The sequence below is a fragment of the Quercus robur genome, chromosome 2, assembly GCF_932294415.1.
Source record: "Quercus robur chromosome 2, dhQueRobu3.1, whole genome shotgun sequence".
Classification (NCBI taxonomy): Eukaryota; Viridiplantae; Streptophyta; class Magnoliopsida; order Fagales; family Fagaceae; genus Quercus; species Quercus robur.
Window position 1 is genome coordinate 15,310,375 of NC_065535.1, and position 22,601 is coordinate 15,332,975.

Sequence of the window (22,601 nt, forward strand, 5' to 3'; positions counted from 1 at the left end):
GCCACAAAGTATGGAGACGGAAACTGGGGAAGTCATTCTATTGATTGGGTAAAGCTTAATGTGGATGCCACTTGAAAAGAAGGTAGAGCTAGCAGCCTAGCATGGTGGTTTTATCTATAAACCATAGTAGAAGAAGCTCGAAGACTTCTGCCCAAAATGGCTAAGCAGTGTCTGCTTTCAACGCTAAAACACTTGAAGTTAGGCTAGCAGCTAGCTAGCAGTTGAGGTTGCATTCCTTTGAGATAAAAGTAAATTGTGACAGATTAATCCGTATCAACTTTACTGTCTAGTTAGTTTTTGTTGACAAATAATAAAAAATAAAAAAGCAAAAGAACTGATACAAATGAAAAACAACAAGGCCAATTTAATTACCAAAAATAAAAGCCTACACAGTTCTTAAACCAACATGATACAATTCTATTATTTTTACACAAATACCTATGCCCCTGATTTTGGCATGAGACCAGGTCTCTTATCGGCTATAACTTATAACTTAAAGCTTCATACTAATAAAAAATACTAACTTATACATAAAATAGTAGTCACATGCACTTCACCAGAGACATTTGTAAGAGCAAAATCTAGCTTCAAACTAGTTATTTAAGCTCTAGCTCCAGCTCGATTAACACCATGCTTTTGGTGAATTGGAGACTTATGATAGTTATGGTGATGTTGGTGTCTATCTTCTTTGCGTTTATTGGGCTTAGGATTGGGCTTAGGATTATGCTTCGGCTCAGCTACTTTTTCCTTAATAGCATTGATCTTCTCCAATTCCTCCAAAACTTCATTCATGGATGGACGATTTTTTGGGTCAGATTCTAGACATTTCTGTATTAGCTGGGCCGCACAGAATGCACCTTTAATTGGGTAATTTTCACATAGCCTTGGGTCCATTATTTTCTTCAGTTTCTTTTTTTCAGAAAGAGATGTTTTGGCCCATTCCACCAAGTTTTGTTCACCGCTGGGCCGGTTGGGGTCGAGGGCCCGTATGCCCGTTAGCATTTCGAGCAAAACGACGCCGAATCCGTAGACGTCACTTCTTACGTACAAGTGACCTGTGGATTCAACAAAAGTGCCATTTTTGATGTGGAATAGTGAAAGTGATTACTTTCGATCCTCTCCAAAAGAGGAAAATGAAATGACTACTACTAGGTTTCTCAACCAAAAAAAAAGAAAAGAAAAGTAAAGTGACTACTAGTCTCACACGTTATGAAAATAATTGTAAAATAAAATAATGTCATTTTCTCTTGTTTTTATTTTATTTTTGTTAATAATGCAAAAGTACATTGGAGCTGACCGAGTTATATGCTTGACTTTTTCTTTTTCAATTTTTTTTTTTTAATACTAAAGTTATATGCTTAACAATCTCTATTCAAAGATTCGGGTTGAATTTGGCACCAGATCACCAGCCCAACTATTTGAACCGATCTAGAATTAATAACTATGATTCTAAATTTCTAATATCATTATCAAAAAAATTAAAACAATATTATTGAGTAGGATTAATATTTTTATTATTTAAAATTTTCTTGAAAAATAAAGTAAATGAAAATTGGGTAATTACCAGTTGCAACATATTCAGGAGCGGCGTAGCCATAAGTACCCATGACCCGGGTTGTCACATGCGAGTTCCCGTTTACTGGGCCCAATTTTGCGAGTCCAAAGTCTGACAGCTTTGCGTTGAAATTCTGGAATAACAAACATTTTATTTTAGAGCCAAACCAAGCAATCAAAGTCAAAACCCCACAACAAGATATATAATCTGTTCTCTTCTCAAATAAATAAATAAATTTATTTATAAAATTTGTTCCAGACTTTATTATAAAATATTTATATATAAAAAAAATAAAAAAATAAAAAGTTAGAAAGAGTTTAATTTAATTACCCCATCCAGCAATATGTTGGATGACTTAAAATCACGGTAGATCACCGATTTTTCTGATGTGTGCAAAAAACTAAGGCCTCGAGCTGCTCCTAATGCTATTTTGAGCCTCACATCCCATGCAAGTGGTTCTGCACCTCCTATTATTTCATCATAGAATTAGATCAAATGAACTAAATAAAATAATCTTCTCCATTTTTATTAGTATAAATGAAATTGCAAAGAAAAATCCATATATATCCTTTGTTTTTATTACTATCATTCGTAGTTATATATATATATATATATATATTTGTAGTTGTAGATATATATATATATATATATATATATATATGCTTCTTACTTCTGAAGAGGTGGTTTTCCAGGCTTCCCTTTTGCATGTATTCGTAAACAAGGAGGTATTCTTTATCTTCCCAACAATAGCCGAGGAGCCTAACCAGGTTGGGATGAGAGAATTTCCCCAAGAATTTTACCTCCGACTGTACCCACAAATTAATACATGTAATCAACTTCAACACTATCAATAAATTGATTCACTTCTATCTTATAATAATCTTGTGTTTTCATTGTGTTTCTGTGGTATATACAAGTCCTCTCTTCGTCTCATAAATGTATTGTTTATAATTAAATTTGCATGGGAGGAAAATAAAAAATATATATATGTACTTTCTAAAATTTCAAGGTCTAAAGTGATTTCATTGTAACAAATAGAAATTTTTTATAGGAATATTTAAAGGTATGTTTTGTGATTTTTTTATTTTATTTTATAAATTTTTAAAGACAAGTTGTATAAAAGTATAGTATACCTATTATATATATTTTAAAAAAAAAAATGCGTCCTTTAAAAAACTATACATAAACTTGAGGCGAGAATAAGCAAGGATTTTAAAGCAAAAACAAACATTCCCTAAAAGGTAATATGCATATTGTTATGATTATTCTTTTAGCAGTCACATGTTTGTGAAAATGAAATTGGTACAATTAATGTACTGATATAGCATAGTTATTTATATATTCATTTCTCAAAGTAGAACCACAAGTGTTTATACAACATCTTTAAGATTTATAGAATCATTGCCAATAGGCACTTAGGGCGCAAAAACTGTTTTAAAAACAGCTTCAAAAATAAATGAAATTGTAATTCAAAGTGATGATTATCAATGTCTCCTAGAAAGATTCCCATGCTCATTTGGTTGTGTACAATTAGAGAAAACTTGTTCAATTGAATAAAAAGCACTAGTATTTCTACAAAAAGTAGCACGGATAAACAGCAAAACATGTCGCAGTGGGTCTTCCCAATTATTAGTTGTAAGGACTTCTGGTATCAATAAAACTCATTTCTCACCACTAAAAACACCATAAACTACAAGTAAAAACTCCTATCACATGTAATATAAACGTTAATTCACCATATAAGCAAAGAGAGAAACGGCGCCGGTTCTATTGAATTGTACCTAACTAATTAATCTAGACTCCTAGAAAATATCAATGAAACACAATTGTACTTTTATGCATTGTGCCTCCAATTTCCTAGTCAACGTGCGGTTTGTGTATTAAACAATTTAAACTTGTACATGAACAAAAGAAAAAAAACAAAAAAGTCAATTATAATTTTTAATTACCTGCCATTCTTGCAAACCTTGAGGGCTATCAGGGTTGGATTTCTTGACTGCAACAGCGATTCCGATACCGACTTTTGATGGTGCATAGGTGGTCTCGTCGATCCAGCCTTTGAAAACTCTTCCAAAGCCACCTTCACCTAGCACTGTGTCTGGTCTGAAATTTCTTGTGGCACTCTTTAGCTCTGCCAAAGTGAACATTTTCAGGTTCGGTGTTATGACCTTGCCGGTGATCAGAGGAGGAGGAGGAAGAGGCATTTCCTCCACCCTGTTGATGTTGTTGATCTCGGCGCTGCTGTTTTGGGTGGTTGCATTATTGCTGCTGCTGCTGTTTTTTGAAGACCACAAGCTTGGTTTGCTATAAGTGACTGATGATGTTTCTGCTTATTATTCACACATGAAAGCAAAACTACGTGTCAATCATTCAAACAATAAAGCTAAATAACTATCAATAATATGAATCAGAGTTATATATTATCCAAAGTAACAAAGAATATGATTTCAGATAAAATAAAACAGACTGACAGACAAAAAAAGAAATACATGTAATAACCCAACTTTAGTAGTTGATTGAGATAATCATTATCGACCACAAATTTCGGGACATAGAAACATAGTTCTACAACGTATAACTGAAATAAACTTTATTTTATCTTATTTTTCTTGGAAATTTAACCAACTAGAAATAACAAGAAAACCAAGAGGAGAAAAGGAATTGATTGGTTTGATATATATATATATATATATAGGAATAGGTAGGTACCTGGGCTTGAATGTTTGGTGATACTTGGGCTGCCATGGTTGTTTACACGAGCTCCGAAACAATTTCCCATGATGATGATCTTAATCTATCAATCGCTCTATTTTTTTTTCCTGGGTTTCAAGGCATCTAAAGCTTCGATGCTGTTAGTTATTTATGTACTTATCCATGATGCGCGAGAGTACCCAAGTCCCACGAAGGAGAAAAGAAAGTACCAAGAAATAGCTAAGCAAGGGAGAAAAGTATAAAGACTTTCACTATGGAGTTTTTTTGGACTCTCTCTCTCTCTCTCTTTCTTGAATTTGTCTCTAATTACTATTATTATCCTGATAAAGTTATAATACTGTAATACTTTGTTTTTTTTTTCTTGCCCCTAATACGTGCTAAGTAATTAAGGGAGAGAAGAGAGAACATAAACGTAGAAATAAAGCTCGGGTTTGGTGAGAGAGGTCCATGTAATAAACTCCCAATAGTCAAGGGCGTGTCACGAAAACCAATCACCGCACGTAGATTTCCTGAGCTGTTGGGCCCATTCAAATAACTATTGATCCAGTTCTGCATTTTTTTTTTTTTTTTTGTGGCCCAAAAATAAAAACATCCAGTTCTGCATTTTCCTTTCTGCTCATTTGCCAAGATGTGAACACATTTTTTTTTTTTTTTTGAGAAGCAGATGTGAACACATCTAACCACGAATGACGGAAGAGGAGGAAAGTCAAGGTCTTCACTATGCCTCCACCAAGTATTTTTGATAATTGAATACTGGATTTTAGTCTCAATCATGAGTTTTATAATTTAACTGACACTTATTGGTGTCTTAATACAAATAAAGAACAATGTTCATGGAAAGAACATCATAAATTTAAAATTCTGTCGTTATATATATTTTTATTTTAAAAAATGAAAAAAAATTATTTTATGATAGAAGTTAAAGATTTCTTAGAATATAAAAATATATAGTTCCACCTTATTTAAAGTTAAGTATCAATATAACCTCTTGAGGCCACTCACAAAGAATTCCTCCAAGTAATAACTTGGTGTATGTGGGACAGTGCATATATCTGAAAGAATAGTCTAATACTTAAAAAGTTATGACTCTCGTTTATCAAAAATTAAAAAAAAAAAAAAAAAAAAAAAGTCTTTGCAAGATTAAAAAAATATATTTAAAATGTGCACATTTATAGATTTAATAAAATTTTACTTTTTTGGGAGTTTTATTTTTTATTTTTAGGTACTCTTTGAATCATTGAATCTTAAAACTTTGAGTCAATTCTTACGAAATAAAGTTAAGCGAATTTCTACTGGCTGTGCCTGTGTGGGTCCATCTAGATGGGGCCTTATTTTTATGACAATGATCTTAAAAAATAAAAATAAAAAATAAAAAATTATGGCAATGTAAGAAAACATCTATAAAGTGATGAAAAATGGTTTTAAATTGTGCAAACATGAAATGAAACACCTTATCCTAGACTTGGAAATTGATGCACTCCAGTCAAATGTTTTTGCTAAATGAAGTGAATCAAAGACTAAGAAACTAATCTTTCTAAGTATTTTTTTTTTTTTAGAGAAATCTTTCTTTCTTAGTATTTATTAGATAGAAGACTAAGAAACAACATTAGTACAATGTCAGGGCCTTTCAAAAATAAAAATAAAAAGTACAATGTCAAGGCGTGGAAAACGAAACAACCTTGTTAGTTGCATTACTTTACCTCTATAGGATATACTGACCAGATTAATACGTGATGTAATTATCATTATTATTATTTCTAATCCGTAGTGTGTAATTGTGGCTAGTGAGAATGAGAAGGAAACAACAAAAATTATCTTTCCTAATGTTAGCGACGTTTCTCAAAAATCTAAGCTGAAAAAGAAGCATAAATTTAAAAATTAATCAATATTTGATGCACTCCAGTCAAATGTTTTTGCTAAAGGAAGTGAATCAAAGACTAAGAAACTAATCTTTCTTAGTATTTACTAGATAGAAGACTAAGAAACAGCATTTAGTACAATGTCAGGGCGTGGAAAACGAAATAACCTTTTTAGTTGCATTACTTTACCTATACTGACCAGATTAATACGGTGTGTATCATTATTATTATTTCTAATCCGTAGCGTGTAATTGTGGCTTGTCAGAATGAAAAGGAAACAACAAAAATTATCTTTCCTAATGTTAGCGACGTTTCTCAAAAATCTAAGCTGAAAAAGAAGCATAAATTTAAAAATTAATCAATATTTGAAGCACATTAATGATCTTTCTATAATTTAAATATGGGAAATACCCATAAGACACTCATTAATAATCTATTTTAGAACCTCTGATAGGATATACTGACCAAATTAATACGTTGTGTAATTATCATTATTATTATTTCTAATCCGTAGCGTGTAATTGTAGCTTGTGAGAATGAAAAGGAAACAACAAAAATTATCTTTACTAATGTTAGCGACGTTTCTCAAAAATCTAAGCTGAAAAAGAAGCATAAATTCAAAAATTAATCAATATTTGAAGCACATGAATGATCTTTCTATAATTTAAATATGAGAAATGCCCTTAGGGCACTTATTAATAATCCATTTAAAAAAAGTTTTTATAGGAAATGAAAAAAAAATAATTAATATTTTGACAGCTTTTTTTATTTTCCATAAAAGTGATAACAAAACTTTCCTAAAATAGATTATTAATGAGTGCCCTTAGAGTACTCGTTAGCATAACCCTTTAAATATATGGTTTTGATTCTTTTGACTGTGGTCAATAAAATATAAGCGAAGTAGGTGCATTCGTATTTAAGAACCTTCACCTTAACAGAGCTTTGAAAAAAAAAAAAAAAACCTTCACCAATAAAATTGAAGTATGGGGTTTTGACTATTATCAGAAAAATAAAATAGAATAAGTGCAACCCTATTCAAGAACATTCTGAATTTCTCTTAGGCCAAATACTCAGACAGAACTTATTTATTTTATTTATTTTGAGATAATACTTCCCTTTCATTTCATCTCTCCCATTCTGTGCATCTGTAGGTTATTGACGAAGTCTGAAAGGCAAGTCAACATGACTTTTTCATGTGACATTCATACACACAGAGATACCTAATTGGACAGGAAGTCAATGTCATTTGTGACCTTTTCATACACAGAAATGCAACGGTGTTAAAGTTCAAGAAAATGAGATTCAAGTGGCCTCGAGAAATTAAAGAAATGAAAATGAAATCTTATAACCAAGGAATAGGGAATAGGGAATTCAAAGTCATTGCTTGATGTTCTTAACTCTTTAAGAATATTGAGGCTCACAGCTGTAAGATCCTCATTTAATCATATATAGTACTCTTTTCTTTCTTAAAAAAACAAAAACTAGGACTTAATCAACACTCATTCCTCTTAATAAATAAGGAAGATAGTTCCTTATTTTTTATGACAATTAAATGTAGGTTCTTAAATACCTAAGTTACCTTGTAAAAATAAGATAGTTTATGATATGTTTAATGGGTCTCATCTAGTTTCCCTTAAAAACTACTTGGATAAAAGAGCCATTGAACGTGATTAAAGCTAGCAAGTAGCAAAGCTAGGTAATATACATGAGTACATGATCATGTCTCCATTGACCTCAATCGAAAATTAATTGACACTTATATGAGGTTATACAGTGTGGTAATGATAATCTTCTCTTTTAGCTTCACAGGTATAGAAGATGATTGCTAATTTTAGTTTGCTTACAATTAATAATGGTCTCCAACTCTCCATCGTGAGCGTTTGGTTTTAGCTGAAACCAACGTTCACGTTTCCGTCCTTTTTTTTTTTTTTTTTTTTTTTTTTTTTTCAGCGCATGAACAGTAAATTTATTGTGTAGAGACAAAAATTACTGTTCATATACTGTAGCAGTACTGTTCACGTACTGTAGTAGCACTGTTCACGCATTAAAAATATTAAAAATGGGTCCCGCGGTACTTTTCACACTTTTAAAAATTATTTTGCTACAGTGTTTTCAGTTTTCAGTTTCAGCAACAATAAGTTCAATCCAAACGGACCCATCATGTTGGGCTTGGGATACGTTAGAACATATGTGAATCATGTTAGGAATATATGTCATTTATAATTGGGTGATCCTTTGACAAAACACACTTTACTTGTAATTGGGTAGATCTATGATGTATTTAATACTTCAAGGAACAAGGTTTCAAGTCCAAGTATTAAAACCATGCAAATCTGTCCAAGAATCAAGTGAAGAAGTGTTAGATTTTAAAGCTCAACAGCTAGCTAGACAGATAGAATCTGATGATGTGCAAATTATCAGTCTTGTAGGTTCGTCCAGACAGAGCTGAATCTGTGTCACCAACTCTACAAATGTAGAACAATGGCTCTCTTAAGGTGGTCACCGATGTGGTGTTTGCCACAACGTCTTCGATGCCAAAGTTAGTATATATGGGAGTTTTTAGAGAATAATAAGAATGTTCTGATTATAAGAGTATTTTTGGATGAATCTCTCTCTCTCTACCTGGTTTGTCTCTGGTCAGTATGTATATATACAGCTTTATGGTTTCTAGCCGTTGGGGCCTTAATTGTAGCTTTAGTGCCCTTTTTTGAAACGCCTCAAGGCTCATGAATACGAGTTTTGATGAGGCTCCAACGATTTGCCACTTGATTGGTAACTGCCCAAGGCATTGAATGCACTTATTAATGATTCGCTTGTGTTTGTCCGTGTCGTGCCAAGATGGACGAGTATATTTTGTAAAGTCGTCCAGGAAGGGGAGTTCGTCAATCTCGTTAGAATCTATCGAGGTTTAAAAGGCCGTGTAAACTCGATGCTCGACAACTGCTCGATAGATAAGCTATCTATCGAGATTTACGAAAATCAAATTTTCAGTTTTGATTTCACTCCAATCCGTGTATATTTGTTTAGGCCTTTTTTTCTCACAATCCTAAACATATATAAGGATTATTTTAAGGGCCGTCACAACTAATGCAACTGAATGCAAAAGTTTTTCAGAAGGATATTGTGACCAGAGACATATGCCCTAGTTCATCTTCCTCTTCAAGAAGTTGTTGCGTTTGTACACCGTAGGGTTTTGTAACCAAGGAGTTTCGTGATTTTCATCGTGTTAATGAACAGAAGAATTTTACAATCAACATCCTTCTCAAGTTGGCGGCTAGTCATATACTTGGATCCGTGCATCGATTGGTTAGCCACGTACTGGGAGCCGTGCATTAAAAGGAGAGATTGTCACTACAGAACAAGTCCAATTGGGTATTGGGGTAAAGGTTCAACTGTAGGTTGGTATAAGGTACTAGGATTCTTTTACTTATAACCGCTTGTTATGATAATAGTGGATTCTCGAGAATGGTGACCTTAAAATCATCCAGTGGGATTTTTGCCTTGAAGGTTTCCCCATTCATAAACAAATCATCGTGTCAACTTTATTTTCCGCTGCATATTAACTTAGTTGGTGATTTGTTTATACTACCACGCATATTGTATATTAATTAGATTAATTAATTAACTTGACTAAATTAATTGATTAATTCATCACAAGAGGTCAATACATTATTGGTCTATCAGGATACTTAAATATTAATTAGAGTAAGATTGCAAGGCAAGCTACATGCATGCGCAACTAATTATATAGAGTCATTTGCATTGTAATATATATTGGATTTTGTTAATGGATGTTCTAAGAGTACCTGTTGATGAACCATCTTAGAAATATTTTTATGCAAAAAAGGGAAAAAAACTGATTTTTTTACCATTTTTTTCTATTTTTCATAAAAGTGGTATCAAATATTTTTTTAAATGATCCATAAACAAATGTTTTGAGAGCACTCATTTACTAGACCCATATATATTTGTTCTTACAATAAGCAGGATAGGGAAGTTTCGAACTCAAGTTCACACTATAAGAAGAATCGGATAATCTCATTTGACCTACAAAAGTTTAAGAGCAACCAAAACAGCAGTAAACGATGTAGATATCTATAATCTATATGGACCAAGGTTGTTATGCACTGTTAATTAGTTGTCATGCATATGTGATAGTGAGATATACCAAATAGTGCAGAGAAATTCTCAGAAAAGAGTCAGCTCATGGTTCCTAATTAATTTCTTTAGCTTGTAATTCACGTTTCAGACAATAAATAAAATGACATCCTAATTCCCAACCAGATATTACTCTGCCGGCCAAATCTTAATTTCCCATGTGTATAAATCAAAGAAAACAAATATGGAGCAATGTTTACCCTTGCAACAGTGACAGGCGCAGGCACCTTGCCTCAAAACGTTTGGACTTTGGACTTGGAGATTATTATTTGGGTCAGAGATCAAATTTAAAAAAAAAAAAAAAACAAACGAACAAACAAAAACAAAAACAAAAATACAAAAGAAAGAAAATTTATTAAGTAATTAACCCCTAAATTTTGAAATAAAACTCTAAGGGCACAATTTGATCCAGGGCCCAAAAATGACTCAGATAATGGCCCAATAAGCTCACTACAATAGATTTGTTATAGAATGAGTTATATATTGAACGCTCAATTAATTAAAAGTTAATCACAATGAGATAGGAAGCAAATGAAATAACTAGGGCAACAAGTTTAAAAGGAAAAATACTCCTCGGTCAAGCTCGAGGAAGGTCTATTTTTATATATGTATGTCTTTCTCACTTATACAGATGTTTCAGTTCTTGGTTACAAAGTTCTCTCTTTTCCTCTTTTTTTTCTTTGTCATCTCCCACATATGGATCTTCCTTTTCCTTTTATATCTAAACACAAATCATCTTATTCTTACACTTGAAGGGCTAAGATTACATTCCTAGGACTTCTGTCTCATCCGAAACATACTAGTAAGCTTTTACTCTGCAATTTTAGCTGTGCCACCACTATTCACGGTCATTTCCTCATTAATGCAGCTAGGGGAGTGGTTGTCTTGTATTTAATGCGAAGGGGATGGCTTCTACACCCTTCTTCATTCATCCTTCTCGTGTTCCATGCTAAGTCTGCATTCTTTCTTTTTTGATGTTTTAACTTCATGTGCCTCACACAACTAGTGCTCGTCCCCGAGGTCTGAGGTGTATCCTTAGAAATAACCTTGGTTGCCTGTTTAAATCAGACTTGAATCCTCATCCTCACAAGAATCATACCAACTTTTGAATTAATAGTTACAGTCTTTTGACTGCTTCATATTACAATTGTGGAAAAAATATTATTTATTCCAAAAGTGTAAGTTAAAAGAAAATGATTAATTTAATAATTTTTTTTTTTTTTTTGAGGGGGATAATGTATTTATTATTTTAATCCACTTCCTCTAGTGTATATTAGTGGGTCTAACATGTAAAATTTTAATAACATCGACAGTATGTTTTCATTACATGATAAACTACTATTTTTCCTAATTAAATGTTTAGACTAAAATATAATATATAAAAATGCATTTTGCATTATAAAAAGTAAATTTATTTATTTTATATCATAACTTTTACGACACACCATACATTATATTCTTTATTTTGTATTACATCTTAGTAAAATAATGTTTTTTTAACACCCACCAGCTTGTACTTTTTTATACATGAGAGAGAGAGAGAGAGAGAGAGAGAGAGAGAGAGAGAGAGAGAGAGAGAAATTTAGATGCAAAATTTATGACTAAATGTAGGGCAAAAATGAGCTTTTGCTCCTTTCACGCAAAAGATGTAGCAAAATACCCATATTTTTTGAAACTATCTAGAAAGAAACCTCTATTTTGAAACTCAATTTTTAGAAAATCGAGTTATAGGCAATCAAAATTAAAAATAAATAAATAAATAAAATTAGGGAACTCGAGTTCCATGTGAATTTTTCCAAATAACTCGATTTTCATCAAATTGAGTTTTACATTGAAACTCGAATTTCTAAAAATCGAGTTTCAAAACAGGGGCATTTTACTAGATAGTTTTAGAACATGGGCATTTTGCTACATCTTTTGGGCAAAAGGGGAAAATCCCCATTTTGGCCCTAGATGTAGTGTAGTTTTGTGCTTTTTGTGTGAATAGTATTATCTATAATGCATTGTTGTGGGTTTTGAACCCAATGAGAATGCTCTAATAGCTTAATAGGATATAGTTGATTTGATCACTCAACCATGTAACACCAATAAATCACCCACCTTTGTAGGTGAGATAGTACTTCCCCATGCACGAAGTGTTTGGGAGTTCAGGAAAAGGGGGTTTGAGTTGCACATCAGCAACATATTAATGGATATATATCTAACAACATCAACAAATATATATATATATATATATTGCAGGTTCTTCTTTTTCTTATGTTAAAAATGAGAAGTATAATCTCTCTTTTAGTTTAAATATTGAAAACCCAATATTGGTTCTTAAAAGTTTGGAGTTGCATTTTTAGTATTTTTGAGGAATAATATAAGCTTAAAAAAATGGTGAAAAATCATTTTATTGATCAAGTGGTCAAGTTTGGGGAAACCAATTGAAAGCTCAGCTAATGCTTAATGGAGGGTTTGGAGGTTTAATGCAGCAACTTAAATTTATTCATTAGGGAATAGGGATGCGTCATTTACCTGGTCTTAATTAAAGTTCAAGTGGTGCCAACAATAGGGAGAGGTTGTGTAGAGCCTATAGTAAATTGACAATGGATACTATTATTTCCAAAAGCAACAGTCAAACACTGGCTAATCATTGGCTTAAATCATGCCCTCGTTCTTCAATGTATAGTGGAAGACCAAATCCATTTAAATTTGAAAGAAATGTGGACTACGGATCCTTTGAAAGAGGATGGTACTTACTTAAAAAAAATCAAATAACATGATCATTGTGTTTATGCCAAGCCAACTCCACAAATGCGACAACAAAATCCACCAATATCAGCCAATAAGACTATGTAACACATGCTGTATAAAATCACATGAAATTCTTGCAAGTAGAATAAGGCATATTTTGTCAAAACAGTCTCTCCATGGAAAGCTGCATTCCTTCGTGGAAGATGAATAATTCGAGGCCTTTTCTTTTTTGTCCTCTTTTATTTGTAAGTGAAAATTTTGGTACGTAGAAAGGTAGAATAAACATTCAAAATAATTTGTTTATATTATTCGGTTGCTAAGAAATAGGAAAAGAAATTTGGAAAGCTGGAAACCAATAGGGGTGGCAAAATTGAACACGACCGGCGAATCCGACACGACACGAAATTAGTAAGTTATGAGTTGAGGTTTAATGAGTTCGTGTCATATTCGAGTTGACACAACTAACCCGTTTAATAAACGGGTTGAATTAATATCCATCACATGGAACTCGTTTGACCTGTATAATAAAATAACATTTTACCAATACAGCCTTCAAACTCAAGATATATAAACTTATTAATTGTTTTGGTTTATTTACTTTGACATATTATGATTGATTATTTGTAATATTGAGATATACTTTAGTTTCGAATGATTATTTCGGATACAGTTACTTGTTAGTTCTAAATTTTATATTGAAAATATTTATTTGTTTTGTTTTTCATAATTTATATTAATTTGGTTGACAATAAAATTAGTTTTTTTTTTTTTTTTGATAAAATCAAATAAACATGTCGACACGACTAACTCGTTTAATAAATAAGTTGTGTTAAAGTTAAAGAATTTTGACTTGTTTAATAAACATGTCAGGTTAGAGTAAACCTATATAGTCAAATATTCATGAGTTAACACGATACGAACTCGACACGCAAAGATGTATTGCCACCCTTGAAAACCAGTAGAAAGTGGGCAATCCATCCCAAGTGCCCCAACCTGAGAAATATCGCACCCACCTGAGAGCAGTGTGCGTACAATCACCCGTACCCCTCGGCCAACATTGAATGGAGGCATCCTTGTTCATTTCAGGTGAGATTCATATGAAACGGAAACCGAAACCAACCCAACCCATGATCAACCTAATGACATGCATCTAGAACCCAATATCCATACTATACAATCAAAAAATTTATTTGTTTCTAGTGGAGGTACTTCAACAAGATAATCACATTATGATGGTGGAAACTTTATAGACTGGCACATTACAAGGAAAGAAATTCATCACTGGTGCATAGTAAACACATCTAAAGGATGGCATTTTCTAGCTACAAATATTCTCCACATGGAATTGAAGTAACATATAAGCACTATTCAAATAAACAAATGCATGTCAGCATTCCACCACACCTCTCATGATTTGACGGACCAATCAGAGAGAATAGCTCTATTCAGTATGTAATACAACCGTGCAACAGGTGCAGGAAGCCAGCTGGTGAAACTGCATTATAACACAGCTGGCATGTAATTCTGCTTGCAGCAGAAAGAGAGCTTCAAGGCTTTGTAACATAGAAGCTCCATCACCCATTTTATTGCAGATCTAAACCTAGTGTTGTGGGAAATTATTCATTGGATCATCACGCTGGAATCTCTTCATCCTGTAAGCCTCCATTTGCTCAGGTGTAACCTGCAATTGATCATACAATGGTGAGAAAATCCACAAGAAGCTAGACAAACAATCCAGCACTTGCTTTTTTTCTTCTTCTTTCCTTTCAAAAATAATCTAGCAGTTGTTCATAATTCTAAATTTAGCACTTCATTCAACCATGGAATTTTAAAGATCTTACCTCATCATTCCATGTAACATTATATTTGCGCTTTCTCTCATCTTTCTCTTCTCTCTTTCTTTGATCCTCCTGTCAAAGCCAAACAAATTTTAGAATTGAATAGTGTACAAGTGAAGCAATGTTCATCAACTAATCTAACTACAAATTTAAATGTACGACTCTGAAGTCTACCAAGCTCAACTCAAAAAATTGGATGGCAGAGAAAATTTAAGCTGTTCATACCAACAATTCATGCCCTTACTAGATATAGATTGCCCCTAATCTGTTACAAACGCCTACCTACATACCACCTGAGCTATACCAAGACCCTAATAAGAGTTATAGGCTGTTCGATCAAATTAGGGAAACTCAATGGAATTCATAACCGTTTCAACTTTTTTTTTTCTCTTTATTTTGATTGCCTGAATATTCAAGAGCTAAAAGACCATTCCTTCTCACCAATATGAGATGGGTTGCAGCTATAGTCAGAAGTCCAACTGGGCCAATTGTGTGTGTGCGCGTGTGTATATATATATATATATATAACTCTTATTAGGGTCTTGGTATAGAGAAATTACAAACACCTACCTCCATACCACCTGAGCTATACCAAGACCCTAATAAGAGTTTTATAATGGTTAGAAATCCTACACTACCACTCAAACACATTCCCCCACCCCCTGAACCCCAAGCTCTAAGACTTGGGGAGGTAACATCCCGCAAACAGGCAGGTATCCCTAATTAGAATTATATTAAAGAAGAAGTAGAAGTACAAAAGAATATTAAGAACAAGAGGAAGATAACAAAAATAAAACTTAGACCCTCTGTCACCTTTTTAAGTGCTTCTGCAAGTAATTTCTCATCCAAAACCAAGTCATCTGGGATTTCTGTTCCCCAAGTAGCCACCCTTTTCTCCTCCAGTAGCGTAGGCGTCTCTGTTTTCAGGTTCAAGATACAATGTCAAGTTAGATCATATACCATGGCCTTTTAAGCAGCAATAGAACAAATTGAAAACCAACACAAATTTGCTTTCTATTTCAGAAAGAATATTACAAGGAAAAGACACAGAAAAAGCCTAAATCTAATACACACCTTCAGTAGCTTCTTTCCGAGCAATATTAGCCTTCATAAGATCCGTTGCAGCCTCAGCAGCCTCTATTCCAGCAGCACCAGTGCAATAGCTGTTCCGGATTATCTGCTTGCAGCACTTGTAGCCCCATTGGTGATCCTTCCACCATGAACCCCATACACTTGTGTGGTTGTTAATATAAACATCTTCTTCATACTTGCTTCTGGGAAGTGCCTTCTCCTGCAAAAGCAATAAAGCATGCTACGTAAGTATGCAAGAAAATATAACATAAAAGACCAACTTTCTTTTGTAATTGAGAATTTTACTATCTAATACAAAAAATCAGAATTTCAAGACCAACAATGCCAATGAAAAGTATTCATTGCCTTAGATACAAACACCAAATAAAATAATTAATCTCACTGAAAACAACCATAGAACAGTTCAAAGAGGCAATTCATTCTAAAAATCCTAAAACATTGTACATTAGATCATGATCCCAGATCTAGATCCATGTCATAGCCACTGAATTACCAAGAATTTAAACCCAAAAACAATTTGGAGCAAAATATTCCCAAGGCAAACACTCCATATTGCCGCCTATCAGAGACTTGACAAGGTGATCAAAAAGCGTGGAACAAACTCATGTCCAAAAAAGCTATACATATTGCAGACCTTAATCATGCATTTCACAACTAAATGCTAGACATCAACATTGTTCAGAAACCCATGGCTCTTCATTCCAATCATCTTTTGCTCATCAAAAGTTCAAGTTTAAAACTTAAGAGAGTAAGTTATAAAACTAAGTAAACCATTGATACACATCATACCTGCCCCTTTATGATTCTGCCGGCACGATCATATTCAACTTCTCTTTCAGTCTGTCCTAGTAGAAGCTCCCTTGGAAGTTCTCCTTCAGTAGCTGCGTTTCCATACTTCTCCAAGATGTCATCTTTTGTTTGGGACTTCAGCTTCTCCTTAATGACCTTATAATTTTTATAAAGCAACTCAGCTTGGGATGGAGCTGCTTGCATGTGCATGTCTTGTCCCTTATCAAATGCTTCCCATGAATGAATGTTAAGCTGCTTAAACTCCAAAGCTTCACCACTATTCCTATATTGATTATCTCCCTATAATAAAAGAGTCAAAGAAACCAAAGTGAGATAAATACATATTACAAACTTGCAAAAACTGCACCCAAAGAATTCATAATACAATATCTAATCTTCAAAGAAACCTACCCCGTAGAACTTCTCATTTGGATCTGCATCTGGGAGAGGATCTTCACGCATGGACCGGGTTTTGGGATCATAATGCGCAGAGTTGACATCAAGATTCAACAGATATTTTGCGGTGTCCTCCCGAATACGCAAGTTCCTGAAAAATATATACTTCAGAATAGTAACATACAACATCCAACCCACAGGTGGGAATATATTTCTACATAGTAGTATACAAGACCAGCAAGCACAAAAAGAAAGCATTTATTTCCATCTTCCATTAGAATGGCATTAAACTGGTGGAAATAGAAGGGAGCTCTGACCTGACAGTTCCTGTGCTTCCACCACCTGTTGTACGCACACGCTTTTCAACCTTTGCAAAGTCCATTTGTTTGCTCTCATCAACCTTGGCCTCATCTACCCTTAGATCATCTTCATCATCATCCTCATCACTGATTCCAGCTTCACCAGCTTCACCATCTTCACCATTTTGGTTATTGTTTTTTTCCTCAAGTTTCTTAAGCTGCTGGTCCTTCAGGAATTTCCTTCGAGCTTCATCTCTTGCTTCGTATCTCTCAATGACACGGGAATAGGTAGATGCATCATAGCCATTCCATCGGTCCCGTTTGCCATCATAGTCAAGCTCAAAGGTCTCTATTTTTTCATCAGGTGCAATGTGTTTGCTCGTCCACTTTGCCCCTACTTTACGGGGCCTTTCCATACATGCCTTTGAATCGTGAGTCATAGCTCCACAGCTGTTGAGAAGCAATTAAAAATATTATTACCCCACATATGCAATAAAGAAAAAAAAAAAAGAATAACATGGGCTTTCTTTTTTATGGTAAAAAAGGGATGGTAAAAGATCCAACTAGTCAATTTTGTGGCATTACCACCACCAATAGACCTCTACAGGACGCATAGCTAGTCTAAGTTTTTCTTATTCCTCCTTTAGCTGTTGATTGCTATCTGACTTGAGTTTAGGAAATATGTTGATTCTTAAATGTGGGAGTACATTGGCTGGTGGGTGGGAAAGAGAGAGAGAGAGAGTTCACTTACTTTTCACATGCACCCTTCCTGTATTTGTCAGCCTGGTAAATTTTGGCACCTCTGTCATACCATGATTTTGTATAATTAGGATCTGATTTCCACTTCCTTTGATGTTTTAAACTCTGAAATTCAAATAACAAATACAGAGCATTACAATTTTTGTTTTTGTTTTTACAAGTTATGCACCAGTCCAAACAATAAATCAGGGAAGACGAAGAAGTTATGCAAGGCAGTCATCAAAACGATAGATGTACTTACAGGTCTCTCAGCATTGAGATACCAAGGTGCAGATGACATATACTGCGGAATATGAGGATTGATCTCCTTTCCATCCTCATCAACCTCAGCTGGTGCAAGCCCAGCTTTACGTGCTTCTTCTAATTCAATTTGCTTCCTATGGTCCTCCCTCGATTTAAATGCAACTGCAACCCCATAAAACAACAACAACAACAAAACCTTAGTCCCAAGTTTTAGGGTCGGCTATGGATATATACAAACATATTTTTCAATGATTAAAAATGTTCATCACTCATCAGCTGCCAATAACGAAATACAACACTTTCACAAAACAATGAATTGAAAACCTTAGTCCCAAGTTTTAGGGTCGGCTATGGATATATACAAACATTTTTTTAATGATTAAAAATGTTCATCACTCATCAGCTGCCAATAACGAAATACAACACTTTCACAAAACAATGAATTGAACAAAATACCACAAATTTGACAATGTAGCAAAGAAATCCAATTTATCACAATCTATTTCAATGCACAACCAATAGGCATACCAATACTGCAAAATTTCTCACTCGTTTGCAAGCCAAAACAAAAGCTGGCTTTACCCCCAAATACTGTTAAAATAAAAATGGAACAATCCCAAAAAAAACCCTAACCCTAAGGAAGACATAAAAGATGTAATTTCGGTTCCAAAACGATCAAATTCAATGAAATAAAACCAATCCCCAAAACAAACCCTAACCCCAAAAAGTCGTACAAGATGTAATTTCGGGCCCCATAACGATCAAATTCAAAGGAATAATAGCAGGCAACAAGGTGAATCAAACGAATCAATCAGAACAATCTAAAGAAACAGAAGCGGGGAATTGAAAATAACAAGTACCTGAAGCGGTCGCCATGTTTGGCCGGTTGAGCGAGAGCGGCTGCGCTGCGGCGGAGGAATACGGGATGGGCTGATCGGCGGTGGTTCGGAGAGAGAGAGAGAGAGAGAGAGAGAGGAGAGTATTGCAGAATTGGAAGAGTAAAAAATCTAATGCGTCGATAGCCAAGGTGGCTCAACCATTGGCCGGGATTGAGTTTTACTATTTATACGGAAAAAGTTAGTGAAGTCGGTTTGGGGGATTTGGATTTGATTTCTATCAAATAGATCAACGGTCTCAAATGCACCAACTCAGATCAGATAATGTGTTATACAATATTGTTTGCAAGGGATAAGTATGGTATGGCACTATGGATAATAGAATAGTTTGACCTCTTTTATTGGCAAATTGAATGTCTTATTTATTGGTCTTATAATGTAAAATTTTTAGTTAAGGCTCAAAAATGTAATCAATTCCGGTCAAAAAAAAAAATGTAATCAATTGATGTTAGCTTTTTAAAAGGATAAATTCTACTAACATATCTTGGAGTTTAGGTTACTAACTAGGACTAAAACTTTACAAAACTAGTCAATTTGGCCCCTAAATCCAATTTAATCTCTAATCAATTAGTTATTTTTTTCTCAACTGTTTTAGGAACTAAATTGGTTGTAGGTACCAAATTGATTAGTTTTGAAAAGTCTTGAACCTGATTGGTATTAACCCAAACCTCAGAGGTTTGAATGAAACTTACCCTTTTTAAAATATTATTTTCATTTTAAATGTTGTGCATTCTATTAATACGTTTTATAATGTTTACGGTAATTTAAGAGAGTAAAAGTTTTCAATCTCTTTTGAAAAATTTACTCTTCCTTTATCTCTCTATTAAAATAAAAATTATAATTAATAGTTTTCTAAACAAATTCATTATTCCATTGTTCAATAACTAAAGTCCAATAGTGCCAAGGGAGATAATGATCATCTCAGGCATGATATTTATTATGATATTAATTTTTTAGATTTATTTTTTTAGAATTAAAATTTTTTAAATATGTTATATAAATAGATGAAAATAGTCCAATTACAATTTTATGTTATGTAAAAAGGCTAGATTACTTTTCTAATTCATGTATTGCTTATAAAATAATAACAAATAATACATTCCATTTGCATGTGTAGAAAGAAGCTATCCAAAATTAAATTTGATAAAGTTCTATTTAAGATAGAATTAGTGATATTACCAATTAAAAATGAAATCTTAGCGGAAGTTGAACATAAGAACATAATTAATAGTAATCTTGCATCTTAAAAAGCAAGAAAAATATATTTTTAAATGAAAAAAAAAATCATAACATAAATATTATTCAACTAATATTTAAAATAAGAGAAATTTGCACTAAATTCCAAAATGTATTGAGCTGGTCCTAGAATGGACCATATTATTGCGGAATATGAATTTGTGCAATGTTTGAAATTGAATTAAGGTATTTGACAAAACAACATCATTTAAAAATTTTACAAGTTTTTTAAAATTTATTTTATATTTAAAGTACTTTATGCATATGAAAAATCCTTATAGCAATGTGGTCATATTTTGCATGAAAGATCTTTCATGGTTTTAGCATGATCATCACAGTATTAGTACAAAAAAATTAATTCAATTGAGGCTAAATTTGTTTAAAAAACATAAGTATTAAATTGATGACTTTGCAAAGAAATGTTTACCAAGAACCACTATTGAATATTGGAAGAAACTAATAATTATTCCCATAAAATAAATTACAAGAAAATGCGAGCCTTAGCCCAAAATGTATTTGATTCGGACTCTCATCAACATAATTTACATTGTTACATACACTTTAATTGTACAACTGTTATAATAGGATTATAGTTAACAACTATTATAGTTGGATCAGTTATGTATGGCAGTTAAGTTAGTTATTTCCTCCTAATATCCCTGTTAGTGTAGTGTATAGACATGGTTTGTAATTATTTATCAATTTAATTAATGAAATCAGTTTTTCACAAATATGTTATGGTATCAGAGCACTTAAAACACTCCTCTGTTTTTCCCTAAAATATCTATGGTTTCATTTTTTGGTTTTCTTTTTTCTTTGCAAGAACTTGAAAGTTCATCAATGGCTTCCATTGTAGCACCTTCATCTTCAACAGCTCCTTTTGTGCAAGATCCAACTCTTGTGGAAGATGTATCAAAATCACTCTTTCTACACTATGGAGAAAACCCTGGTGCCATGCTTGTTTCTCAGCCATCATGTAAAATAGAAAATAAATTTACTAGAAATGTGGTATAAAGCATAATTTTTATACCTCTAATAATTTAATAGTGATGTACCACATCAAATTTGCACAAATTAAAGGATAAAGCTACATAGTCCAATCCCAACCATATACAAACACGCCATCCACCAGATATCAAGGATGTTATAGTGCTCCTCCAACAATTTTAGTAGAGTTTAAAAATGACGTCGGAGCAACTGCGAGCACTGGGCAATGAGAACTAAGCAATTGTTCATATGGGAAAAAATAAAAATAAAAACTTATTCTATAATAAATGGCTAAAAAGATGTGTTTGTTTCAAACTATCCCCTTAAACCCATCCACCACGACACCTCTGGTAGCTTGTCATCACTGATATTGCTACAGTTGCGGCTTGCCTTGGTGATACTCTAATGCATGAAGTTCAAGGAAAACATACTATGAAATTTGTGCGACACTGTTGTACCCAGACCCATTTGGGCCTTGGGTTTTGACTCAGCAGTGCGGCCCATGGCCCCAATCTGAACCTACAATGGCCACAAGCCCAAGGTTTGTGCTGCTCAAAGGCCTAGAGAGTAGACAATCTACATTAGCACGCACCTTGTTTTGCCACCTGGTCCTTGCTCGGCGAACCTTCCCCGAACAAGAAGAAAGGCGTTCGAATACACATTCCCCTGTATGCCCGGCAGTGCTTCGAGGAACATCACTGCCAAGCATACCTACTAGAATGGGAACCAGTTTCAAGGCCACTCTCACCTCGCCCCACTCCCACCTAAACACCCAATTACGATTAACAATATTGGACCCCCTATTACACTAACTTTGAAAGCAATTATTATCCCTTCACTAATGCTTGGCTATAAATATGAGAAGCTAAAGGAGGAAAAGGGGTTGGAAAGGCTTGTAAAGAAACTAACAATAAGAGGGAGGCGAGTGAACCAGAGTGATAGAAATACAATTTTGGTGAGTCTCTGTGATAAGAACAATCCAACGTAGGAAATCCAAGCCCACCTTACAAATAGATTGTGAGCCCGAGTGAGGCCCAACCCAATAG

At 33.7% G+C, this 22,601-nt stretch overlaps 2 protein-coding genes across 3 annotated transcripts; both read right to left on the reverse strand.

The window, feature by feature from the left end:
* Positions 1-344: 344 nt before the first annotated feature.
* On the reverse strand, positions 345-4,557 carry LOC126712569 (probable serine/threonine-protein kinase PIX13). Of its 2 annotated transcripts, none has more exons than XM_050411944.1 (6): positions 4,265-4,557; positions 3,505-3,884; positions 2,226-2,361; positions 1,886-2,022; positions 1,565-1,688; positions 345-1,055 (listed from the first exon to the last, which is right to left on the reverse strand). In XM_050411944.1, exons 1-6 carry the CDS (start codon positions 4,332-4,334, stop codon positions 601-603), a joined length of 1,302 nt encoding a protein of 433 aa, XP_050267901.1. In that variant the 5' UTR covers positions 4,335-4,557; the 3' UTR covers positions 345-600. The 2 variants fall into 2 exon arrangements, with proteins under 2 accessions (XP_050267901.1, XP_050267902.1); XM_050411945.1 differs by having other exon boundaries at positions 3,505-3,881; positions 4,265-4,555.
* Positions 4,558-14,187: 9,630 nt separating this feature from the next.
* LOC126712570 (pre-mRNA-splicing factor SLU7-A) lies at positions 14,188-19,482 on the reverse strand. The gene is made up of 10 exons (XM_050411946.1): positions 19,297-19,482; positions 18,435-18,598; positions 18,186-18,298; positions 17,453-17,884; positions 17,151-17,286; positions 16,740-17,039; positions 15,933-16,149; positions 15,672-15,775; positions 14,862-14,930; positions 14,188-14,701 (listed from the first exon to the last, which is right to left on the reverse strand). The coding sequence occupies exons 1-10, from the start codon at positions 19,310-19,312 to the stop codon at positions 14,621-14,623; spliced, it is 1,632 nt and encodes a 543-aa protein (XP_050267903.1). The 5' UTR covers positions 19,313-19,482; the 3' UTR covers positions 14,188-14,620.
* Between the last annotated feature and the right edge of the window lie 3,119 nt (positions 19,483-22,601).

Coding starts and splice junctions, on each gene's coding strand:
- LOC126712569 (XM_050411944.1), bottom strand. CDS start 4,334: ATGGGAAATTGTTTCGGAGCTCGTGTAAACAACCATGGCAGCCCAAGT. Junction 2,362..3,504: donor AAGGTTTGCAAGAATGGCAG/GTAATTAAAAAT, acceptor TTGTGGGTACAG/TCGGAGGTAAAATTCTTGGG. Junction 2,023..2,225: donor GGAAAACCACCTCTTCAGAA/GTAAGAAGCATA, acceptor ATGAAATAATAG/GAGGTGCAGAACCACTTGCA.
- LOC126712570 (XM_050411946.1), bottom strand. Junction 18,299..18,434: donor ATCTCAATGCTGAGAGACCT/GTAAGTACATCT, acceptor TTTGAATTTCAG/AGTTTAAAACATCAAAGGAA. Junction 17,885..18,185: donor AGGAAGGGTGCATGTGAAAA/GTAAGTGAACTC, acceptor GCTTCTCAACAG/CTGTGGAGCTATGACTCACG.